This window comes from Odontomachus brunneus, unplaced genomic scaffold, assembly GCF_010583005.1.
Source record: "Odontomachus brunneus isolate Ranch 3 - 2012 unplaced genomic scaffold, Obru_v1 Obru_scaffold_050, whole genome shotgun sequence".
Taxonomy (NCBI): domain Eukaryota; kingdom Metazoa; phylum Arthropoda; class Insecta; order Hymenoptera; family Formicidae; genus Odontomachus; species Odontomachus brunneus.
Window position 1 is genome coordinate 2,021,955 of NW_022639500.1, and position 12,110 is coordinate 2,034,064.

Genomic DNA, 12,110 nt, shown 5'->3' on the forward strand with positions numbered 1-12,110 from the left:
AATTGCTATTACTGACGCAACAAAAAATCGCTCCTCGAAGATATTTGATAATTAAATTCTTAATATAGATATTATTATAAAGCACATTCAACTTGTTAATGATCAAAGATATATATAATTTACAAAATTAATCATAACGTTAATGGAAACAATATATGCGAATAGCAGTATAACTGCTATTAACGCTTTAATAAACAAATCATTCATCGGGGATATTTCATAGTTAAATTCCTAATGATAATGACAGTACCATAAAGATCATTCAACATGTTAATGCTTGATGATGATGTTTTAATGAAATTTATAAAATTGATTATAACACTAATAAGAAAATGTACAAATAGTAGTAATATTGTTTAATGAGATAATAAAAAATCGTCCTTTGAAAATATTTGATAGATAAATTCCCAGTGAAATCGATGTCGTCATAAAGCGTATTCAATTTGTTAAGATTTCTTGCCGCGGAACTCTAATCACATGTCCAAAATTCTTGCGGAATATGCTGAAATAAAAGGATATGTCCGTGAAGTGACACTAAGATCGATTGAGCATATTTATAAAATATCCCGGAAACTTTCCTTTTGTTATAACAATCAATAAATAACTATAATTTTAAAAATAACTATGAATAAAATTAACGTGATATGCAACTTCTTTTTTTGCTACTATTAAACCTACTATTAAACTATTAAACCTACTATTAAACTATTAATAAAAAAAAATATGCATACGTAACTGTAGAACTGCGCTTTAGTGACGCAATAAAAGATCGTTCCTCGAGGATGCTTGACGACAATGAAATTGACATCTGCGTTATCGTGCGAGCGCGTGTCAATACAGACAATCCTTAACTACCTAATAGCGCATAGATATGTTTACTTAAGCAAAGTCTCCACGCAGGAAATCTATACAATACCGTCGATATCGTGTCGACGTTGGCACGTCAATATTGGCCGAGCCTTTCCTCGCGCGAACTTCGCTCGAGTGACACACACATGCGAACGGCTCTGTTCATTTTTTTCACGACAGAAAGGCCAATCGACCGTGTCGAAGAGTCGGTGAGCGTTCGAGCGACCCTCGAGCGCCCGCCACGTGACAAACCTCAGAGCTCTTAACATACCACTTTCCAGCCACATTGCAGGGGTTCCAGAACGCTCGCAGGCCGCGAGAGGAGCATCGCAGAGAGTAACATCGATCGCCATTCGCGAGATATCTCGGAAAGAGAGCGCGAGAGACGTGCAATTTTTCCAGATGATGGGGTGCTTGTAGAAAGAAAGAGTGAGAGGGAGAGAGAGAGAGAGCGTCGAGTAAACGAACATTCTCGTCTTTGTTCTCGTTTAGCAAGCGGCCGACGGGGCGGCAAGAGCGGCGGGCACGGTTTACCGTGTCGTGGCCGGTACACAGAGCCTCGGGCTCGGGCTAAGCGCCTCGCGCGATGTGGGCCCGGCGCAGGCCGCCCCCGCTGCTGCTAATCCCGCCGGCGGTACTGGCGGCACCCCGACGACCGGCGCACCCTCGACAGCCGCCCCAGGAGCCGGCATTCTACCACCGGTACGCCAAATCCTTCCGACACCTAAGTGTCCGCCGACGGGGATGCGGCGACTGCGCTTCTTCGCCCGGGCTTCTTCGATAAACGGGACGTTCACGAGTACGACTCACGGTATCCACATGTTCGCTAGGCCTACCAGGCCTACCATACCCAGAAAAGTGTCGCTTAATTAATGACTAAGTATTCGGTGTCACCTGTGCTCGGTCGTACGTGTTGATTTACTAGACCATAACTACTGGAAGCTGTTGGACGAAGAACATATCATGATTTTCTCTCTTTTTCTGTTTTTCGTAGGAAATTCTTTTCAATTTTATTAGGTTTTCTGGTAGCGCTGGAATAGGTTATCAGTGGTATTTATCTTGCTAAGAAGAGAATGTGGTAAATATTTGAAAACTAGACTTTAATTGCTACGATATATAAATAACGTGTATAAGCAGCAAGATTAAAATAAGAAATTAAACCAGGAAGTCGATTCTATTTTGTCACTAAATTCTAATTTTTAATATTTTTAATATTTTTATGACTTTTGTGTAATTTATAGTTTTTATAATTTTTGTAATTTTGGGTAATTATATGAAATAGTTACACTTCTCGGATTTCTTTGATTTTAAGATATATTATGAAGAGTGACATCTTGAGTTTATCTGTATTTTAAATCATACTCGAATCACGTGTAACTTCTGAGATGTATCACTTTAAAATATCGGAATTTTATATTGAAATATATTCACAATAAACGCGCGATTTCCGTTGTAATACTAATTTAAACTAATTTATCACGCGATATTCTCCTTTGTTTACAATTTTTGCTTAAGTGTTTTAGTCTTTTAAAATATGTTATACTATTAATGTTTGATTTGACGTATTCTTTGTTTAGTAACTAGACGTAACTAGTTAAATTATTGAACTAGTTTTCTACGTATAGTAGAAAGCTAGTAAATATTTTATATAAGTAACGTGTCGTAGATTTTTTGGGTTAGCTTCTGCCGAGATGTTGGTAGTGTTAATGTTTTTGTTTTGTACTTTTACCGTCTTCAAACTTACTATAGAGAGTGTATTATTTTCATAAAGCACTAAGTTAAATTTTTACAATCTTTGTCTTGTTAATTTATAACATTGTTAAATAGTTCTTGAAATCTTTTGTCTTTCTAAATTGATGAATCTATCACATATTAAAAGCGAAGATTCTGTAAAGATCAATAAAGACTTCTATGTAATGTTTAAGTTTGTGTGAGCCATTTAAGAAATTTAATGCAAATTCATGCAAAATTCCGATACTTTAAAATGATACAGTTTGTAATCCTCAGATAATTCACAGATAATTCACTCATATGTAAAGATTACACAAAAAATTCCATTATTTATAACATATCTTAAAATTAATGAAATCTGAGAAGTGTAGTTTTTTCTATATAATTACAGAATTTTGTTCTGATAATTTAATTTTAGTCAATTATGATTTTTATAATTCATAGTTTTAAATCATATTTTTTAAATTCTCTCTATATGATTGTGTGAGTTTAAAGCATTAAGTTTCAACGAGATAACTTTAATCGCAGTTTAAATGTCTTCTCATGTCTCGTAGCTCCTTTTCTAAAAAGAGATGTGAAAGGGAAATCCTGCGATTCAAGTATGTCTATATTGATGATGTCGGACGTAGGTGAATGGGAAAGAAGTCTTGTTTTATGCAGCTATATATAATTAGCGCGAAGGCAGGTATGTGTTACACAGCGTTCATTAGCCAAAATAGCAGACTATAGAGAGGAAATATGAGTAAAAAATCGTTCAACTGCTTCTTACAAATCTAAATAGTTTCCAATGTTCTGATCGGTATGTCGATGGTCAACAGCGTATATCGGTAATGATATTTTACTTTGTCATTTGTTGAAAATTATTGTGGAAGGATACCGTGGTTTAATCGAGCATGTAGATTTGGGGATATGCATTCAAATTTGTCGTTCTGAAATGCATGAATAATTCGGTGTATTCTATTTCAGAAGAGATGTTCTGTTTGAAATTCACTTTTTATAAGTAAAAAAATAAATAAATAATTTTTTACATTGGAATTTTTATATCTAAATATTCTAACGAATTCTTTTGTAAAGGAATGATTTTTCTATAAATGAGATCTTGTAAATCTGATCCCCTAAATGTATATAATAATGTTATATTTTATGCAATGTGTTACTTAACGCAAACGCGAAAAAATTATAGAACGTGTTCAATATATAAAATATATGGAATTATTGTATAAATTTATACTATTTCGTAGTGAACAAATTTGGAGGCATTTAATCAAATCTTATGTAAGATATTACCGTGAGTCGTATGTAGAAAATGGCGATTGTTTGGCGTGACACTTGTATGATAATTCATACCGAACAATCTACATTTGCTCTAAAAACTAAGAAAATATTTACTCTGAGTATAGACATTGACACGCGTATGCCATATTTAGAGTAAATGTTTTCTTCGATTGTTAATGTGAACTGCCGACGGTTGGTACTGCACGTGTTTAGCACCAACTGTGTTTATCGGATTCGCTCGACAATTCTTTTTTTCTTTCTCTGTCTTTCTTTATCTTTCTTTTTTCTCTATTTTCTATTTTTGTATCTCCATATCTCTCTATTACACTCTATTAGAATGCCTGCTTTCTTTTAATTTTTCCACTTCTATAATTTCTTTGTTTTGCCTTCAGCATGTAGTTTGCCCTTTAGCCGCACGAAAACTTGAAATTCACCTCAGTCATCAGAGATTTCACATGACTCTCCTAGAGTCTTGATTTTCTCTAACCGTAACGTTTCATTAGCGGTACGCCTATTTTCTGCGATATCACGAGTAACCGCACACTGTATAGCAAAGTAGTACGGTCGCAACCTTCGTAGTCTGCCGCTGTATTGTCCCACCTGTCATTCGTAACGAATGAACCACTTTTCCTTCTGTGCACATGACTTCTACTTCGATCGCGAAGTCTCGCTCGTATCACACTTCATTTCGCATGCCGTTTCTTTTTTTCACGCACGCAAGCACGCGCACCACGAGCAGTCTTGACTCATTCAGGCCTCGTTTTTAAACCTTCCGCTTACTTTCTACCAGTGACTTAATCCCTCTCGACGACTCACTCTGAACGGGTTACCGACGTTCTTCCTGTCTGGCGTCTTTCTCTTCTTCCTTTCTCTCCGTCTCTCCTTCCTCCGTACGGAGCCTCTGCCGATCTTGTCTGTCTCTGTGCATGAATTGCATATCAAGATCTCTAATATCTGTTATACATGCGTATGTATATGTCTGAAAAATAATACACGCGACACAGTGAGTTCTAATCTGCCATTTCCTCTATAAGAAAGTGTCTTCCTCATCCGCTGCAACTTCTTTTGCATCAATGCACTTTTTATACGTCTAATGTAACGAGGTCTTGGCATGTAATTTGTACAAATTATCCTTAACCCCTAGTTAGCTGTTATTTGAGATATATATTCCTGTACAATCCTGGAGTTGAAGTAGAACTCGAATAATTCATATAACGTATGATTTGTTAAAAATTTTACCGAGAATTGATATTTCTCTCTGTTTCGATATACTTTGATCATTTTGCACGAATGATATTTCCCTTAACGTTTCCTCTGGACGTATACGTCTCACGAGAAAACAATTTTTATTGGCAGAAATAATTAGATTTTTAATCAGCCAATTGTGTCCAATCGTTTCCTTCGACTCCGGAACACTTTTGCCGATACATTGATCCGCTCATCTCATTCCACAATCCCATCTCGTTCCACCCGGCCAACGGTCCCGACGCAACGCTGACAATTACTGACTAAAAAGACTTTTTGATATGGCGTACTGACCGGCTGATGGGCAGGCCGATTCATACGGGATCTGATGGCCGGTCAAATTGATCAGCGCCGATTCTCTCTCGTTGCCGCGATCTTCGTCCACTGCACCGTATACCGTAGCGGCCACAGTTGTATCTTGTTTTCATCGTATTTCTTGGATGCACCTGAAGTAAACGCACGCAGATTAGTCGGCAGACGGATCGGTTTGCAACGATCGTCCGATCGCAAACGACGACCGATCGAGAATCGCTTCACGGAACGCGGATCTGCCGTCGTGTGCGAGTCGAAACCGATTTGTCTGCCAGACAGAGACTTGTATCTCGTAGCCATAGACTCACAGAGATAGACTGCGCATTCTTATGAGAAGGCTAAAGGACCGAGATATGCTGAGACGCTTCCTCTGTCATACACGTACAGTGCTGTAGGAGAGAACGATGTAGGGGGAATAAAAGAAAGAGTAAAGTATAGTAAGAAAAAAGAACACATTGATTATGTATTCACTCCTTGTCCTTTGTTATCCCTTTTAGACGAGGAGAGCATCTGATTGCCCTCTATTGCCTTCTCTTGCTAATGACTCCAGCCCTCCAATGAGCATGCGCGGTCTATCTCCACAAGTCTATTCTCGTAGTATTGTAAATCTCTGGTAATTGGTCCACACGATGTGCAAGCTCGACGTGTCTATAATTAGTGGATTCGCGCAGAAACACGTCAACGTGTATCCCGGGTGGTGACGTTGCGTCGCGAATTACTGCATTGAGAGAGAGCAGTGGTCGAGCTAATGAGACTTCGCATGAACGAAGAAAATTCGTTTCGTTCGAAACAGACACTCAGTCTATTGAACGAATTATATAATTGCTGTAACGAGCTACATGATCAGTAACTATATCAACGCAACTTGTTGCTGCACTAACGCGTAATTCGTTCAGTAGGTATAATATTTCTTTGAGGGCGGATGATTGCCGATTTTGCCGACCCAACTGCTTTCCTTCTCAGTGTAGATACAGATGTGTGCCGTCGAGTGTCCGTTTATGGTTTACTCTGTTGTCACCATTTTGGGTTTTGGCGAATTCACCGTTCGCTGGTGCATATAAGCAGGGTGTCCATATAGAAAATCTGAGCGTCTGCCTGCTCGCGCATTCTCTCCCGTTCTTCCGGACACGTGTCCTTCAATAATAATCGACTGCGTTCAGAGAACACAACGGTTGAACGAATCGGCTTTTGGAAAATGGATCTAACCGGTACAAAGTATATACCACTCGTGGATAATTCTTACGAACGGTTGAATCATCGACTTTTTGAAGATGGACGTGTTATTGATACACCAATCCTGTGGGTACAATTCAACGCTTGTACAACCGTTGCGCTCGTTGAATGCAGGCAATAACGCCACGATTTTCGGCCGAGCGGACGCGCATGGAGCGTATGGACGCCCTGCAGACAAGCCTCGATCATATCACGAGCCGAAGGAGCGCACGTAAAGGATCGTAGCAGCAAGATCGATGGATCTCGATGTATCGTATGTAGCCGCAAGTAGAAATAAGGATATGAGAGAGCACCGTAGTGTCGGGAGCGCTGGAGCTGGACGTGGAGCTGCAATACACACTGCAAATATATTATCCCAAATACAGACATACGAACGATTGTAATTAATATTCCCGTATATACATATATATACAGGGTGGGGAAAAAAGGCCGGTACTCCTGAATAACTCAGAAAATATAAGTTTTATAGAAAAATGTCTCAAACAGAGGTGGTAGGGTGTAAAGACACATACACATACACGAAAGAAATGTAAATTCGATCGAGCAATCTCCGCGTGGTACATCTTGGTTAATGCTAATGCCGGCGGTACTGTAACTTTCATGTTTCATTACTCAGAAAGTATTTAATGAAAAAATACGTTATTATAGTATTTTGGAAAGAGATAAGCTACAAGAATATGCAATAAAAAATAGGGGATTTCATTTAAAAAATTCAAGGTGACCTCGTCCTGACATTGGCGACCCCATCCAAGATCAAACTTATAATCACAAATAATACCAATAAATAGATCTCTTTACACACTACAACTTCTGTCTGAAACATTTTTCTATAAAACTTATATTTTTTTAGTTATTCAGGAGCACCGGCTTTTTTTCCCACCCTGTATATATTTACATTTGTATAGCCATGTCACCCTCCGTCCCGCGCGTCTCGGTAAGCCGAAAGCTGCGTTTCCGGGCGTAAGGGTTACTTTCGGAGGTGTGTGTCTCGGACTGCTATACGCTCGCCGATTAATGCAAGCGTCTGCGATCTTTTCAGCTGGTGGCCGGAAGCGGAAGTAATCAGGACCAATCAGGCGGCGCCGGAAGGACGGAGAGCACACAGGAGGCTGTGCCTGGCCCCGTCACCAGGTTCTTCGTCCTCGCCAACCGAGGGATCTCGAATCTCATCCAGGATCTCATACTCGTGAGTAGTAGCGGGTCAATTCGAAACTTTCACCGCAATCTCCTCCGAACGCTCCTCCTTCGCAGTTTTCAATGTTGCGAGTTTGTGTGTGAGCGCACACAGAGAGAATATTATATCTTCTTTTTTCTCGTATAAATTCCTTTCTATCTTAGTTCTCTAACTAGCTAGTTTTCAGTGCAAAGGAACGGACTCCCAGTGAAAATTCTATACTGAGTCTACACAGAAAAATATAATAAATATGAAAAGGATTTGTCTATAAAAAAAATACTACATATTCTCACCCTGTATACTGAGAGAAAAATGTTTGATACTTGTAACTATAGTTATACAGAGAAATAATTACTATAAATTATCTCCAAGACAATCATTTTTTAGTCAATTGTACTATAATTGTTAGTGATAATAATGTTATATGCATATTACTACTACTATCTTCATGTTAGAATAAGCAAAAAATATGATTGGGATCAAATTAAACCTAAACTACCATACAGCAGAAATGTTCAAAATATATTATTGGGATATCCTAAAGATATCGCAACATCTTTAGAATATCCCCATGATGTATTTTGAACATTTCTGCTGTGTGATCTATATTTTTTTGTTATTTCAACACGACGATAGTAATAATAACATACATATAAGATCACTAAAATTATAGCACTGACTAAAAAATGGTTGTCTTGACAATAATTTATAGTAATTATTTCTCTATATGATTATAGATACAAACACTAAACATTTTTCTTTCAGTATACAGAGAGAAAACGTTGTAGTGTGTTCTTTCATAGAAATTCTTTTAAATTTTATTATATTTTTAGTCCACATACAGGAATAAACTGTCAATATGATTTTTATCTTGCTCAGAAACATAGCAAATTTTCCCGGAAACATAATAAATTTTACTAGAAACATAGCAAGTGTTTTAACAGCATATTTTAGTTTCTAAAATATAAACAGTACATATGAAGAGAGTGAAATAAATTGCTGCAGAATGTCGATATATTGCTCTCGGTTATCAAATCCTATAGTAATTTTTGCTACAAAATTATCTCCGTATAGTTTTGCTAAGGAATATAATAAATCTTTTAATAATACACAGTAAAGAATTTGAGTTAGATTTAAGGAGTTTATTCACACTTGAATCAAAATACTTAAAATTATACAAAATTTAACATAACATTTATCGCAGTAAAACACATTCGTAGTTAAAGTTTCATGCGATTTGTATGTGCACCGTTTATAAAAAATTTAATACTGAATATCATTATTTTGTACATATAGCTTTATGGTAGAAGCAATATAGATCATTATTCCAGTATAATTTCATAAAAAATAATACTAACCAAATACAAACTTTACTGTTACATACGTTAGGAAACGCGGCATAGAAAAAAGAATAGTATTTACCGTTGTTGTATAATGGTTGACTGTAGACTAGAAAACTACTGTTTTATGCTCTGTTTTATGTAGCATTGTACTGAGTGAAATGTAGGCAAGGTGAGTGAACGTGGCAAGGTAATATCATGAAGTTAGTATTAAATTAATATTTATTTGTTTAAATAGTAAAATAAATACATAAATATGTAATTTTGCATGATAAAATAGTGAATTTATGAGTAGTTTTCTTAATGTGTCATTAAAAATATATCCTTTGAGTGTCTTGAAAATACATACGTGGTGAATAAATTCCTTAAAGTATTTTAATATCTCAAAAAGTTCATTAAAATTTTGTTAACTTAACATAAAATTTTGTTTACTTAACATAAAATGAATGTGTTACAGAATAATATAACTATTCCGTCGTTCGATAAATTAGAAGGGATTTTTACAAAAAATTTAAAAGTTTTTATAATTAGATATTAATATATATTGACCGTTTTTTTTATGGCAGAGGATAATTGAAAGAAAACAAAAAATATTAAATTATGGTTATAAAATTATCGGTCAGAAGTTTTTCGTGGAAATTTCTATAAACTTTGATCGAACGGCCCAATATTGTATCACTAATAACACACACATTCACAATGTGTATATATTATTTCTTCATTACTTCTTCATTTCTTCATTTCTTCATTATACTTCTTTATTAAAATTAATATAAATAATATATTAAATTAATATATACATTTTGTTAATTTTTATTAGAATTTACATTTCAAAATTTCATTTTTATGTCATTTGTATACGCAATTATATGTAAAATATATTTTAGAAGTGCTGAATATAAAATAATTCAACAGAAAATAACACAATGAGATAATATGTTAAATTAACGCAAATCCTCTACAATATTATGTAAAAAAGTACATGATGTCATTTAAAAAGTTCAAGGTAGCCTTGATTTTTTTATAAAAAATATTATTTTGTTATTGTAAATTATATCCTGCGAAGTAGTTGAATATTCATCTTTTAACTTTTTCCTTAAACCGTCGGAATTATTTAAAAAATCATGCAAACTGTTACGCTGAACACTTTATATATGTATATTCCTTTATTACAAAATTTTATAATAATTTTTAAATAGAATATTTCGAATTTCGAATTTTATAAATATCCAATATTTCAATAAAATAACATGCAAAAATTAAAGCAAAGTCAATTTGAGTCAATTTGTTTCTCAATTGACCAAACGGCGAACGCGACGCTTAAAGAGTTAAAAGACTACTGAATTCACGACGTTTCTGTTAAAGAACAATTGATTTTAAATTGATAAAAGCGTGACATAATTAGATAAAATTTAATTACTAAGAAATACTCGGACCAATAAAAAAGAGTCAAACAAGATAACAGTTGCAAATGATTATTTTACATAAGGTATTCGCAATTATCATCCTACGTGGTTCTTATTGGCATATTGAATATTTCTTACAAATTGAAGCAAGTTGACAATTGAATAATTTTTTTAGCAATTGAATAGAAGAGATCGCGGGACTGGTTGGCATAAGAAGTAGGTTTGTTTATATCTTGTTTATGTATTTATCGTGAAAGAAGCAATGAATATAAAATCGTAAAATGTTTCTCTTAAAACAAAGGTACTTTTCCGTGAGAGTTTTACTAAAATCGATATAATATTATAATTAAATAATAAAAAAACTGATCCAGTTACGTTTTCGAGTTATTCAATCTTTAACCTCCAGTTACGTTTTCGAGTTATTCAATCTTTAACCTCGTACGAATTCGTCCGTGACATATATATGAAAAAAAATATTGTATATATAACTTTTCCTCGTACAGTTTTTTTATCTTACCGCGTTTACAATAGTAGTGTTGGAATAAATTGTCAGTCGAGTTTATATTGCTAAGAAACGCAGTGAATTTTTTAACAGAAGATTTCACCCAGGTTCTGAAATATAAAACATGTGAAGCGGAAACAAAAATTAAGGCAACATGTCGACATTTTCCCTGTTACTAAATTCTATAACAACTTTTACTACAAAATTCTCTCCGTATATATTTGGAGGCATATATTTTATTTTCTGTTATACATATTGCGTCATGTAAATACATTATCATTAAAATCCCGATTTCCTGCACGATGTTTAATTTTACACATGAATAAAATCATTTATATAACCCAAATTATAATACATACCTGACGCAGTGCATACAACAAAATCGCATGTCACTCAAAGTGTACATGAGAAGAGAATTTTATAATCAAAATTGCCATAGAATTGAAGATATAATACAGTGTGTATTCCGAATACACGAAAATAGAGAAGGGAAAATCGTACGAAGACTTCGTTAATTGAACCTTTCGTCCAGAAATAAATTTCAATCGATAGGCTGTGTCTAAAAATGGATCTCATTGGCGATTAATTATCGCAGTTATTATTACAGCTCAGCACGGTATCCGCAGACACTCGTATGATCGTAATAACCGTTGTCGAAACGCCCCGTCGATTTACTCCATACAAGCTTATAGTTCGTGCCGGACGTCAATTATAGATTTCGAGATTTTAATAGCTCGTCGATTCAGTTTGAAAGTAAGTAGCACCTGGCAACGTGCATTGAGCAATCGCGTCAAAGTCCAGATTATTAATAGACGCTGAACTGTGACCTCGGTGGACAATTGTGTTAGAAATAGATAGACATTTATGAACTGTTTGCGATTCACTTGGTACACCATAAGAATTCAAGCGTGGTATCTGCGTAACCATCGTAACTAATGCGCGCGCTTGTGATTGCGCTTTCTGGCGCGTATTAATTATTCATGTTCCCGTTTTTATGATATCCGCGGAATATCGCGGCCAGCGTTTCAACATTTAAAGGGGGG

General features: G+C 35.4%; 1 protein-coding gene across 2 annotated transcripts in view; it reads left to right on the forward strand.

The window, feature by feature from the left end:
• LOC116845197 overlaps positions 1–12,110 on the forward strand; it is a 54,085-nt gene that overhangs the window by 30,770 nt on the left and 11,205 nt on the right. For both annotated transcript variants that reach the window (XM_032817599.1, XM_032817600.1), the window contains 2 exons: positions 1,342–1,551; positions 7,685–7,831. In XM_032817599.1, the coding sequence (XP_032673490.1) occupies positions 1,342–1,551; positions 7,685–7,831 (357 nt within the window). The remainder of the gene's footprint in view (positions 1–1,341; positions 1,552–7,684; positions 7,832–12,110) is intronic.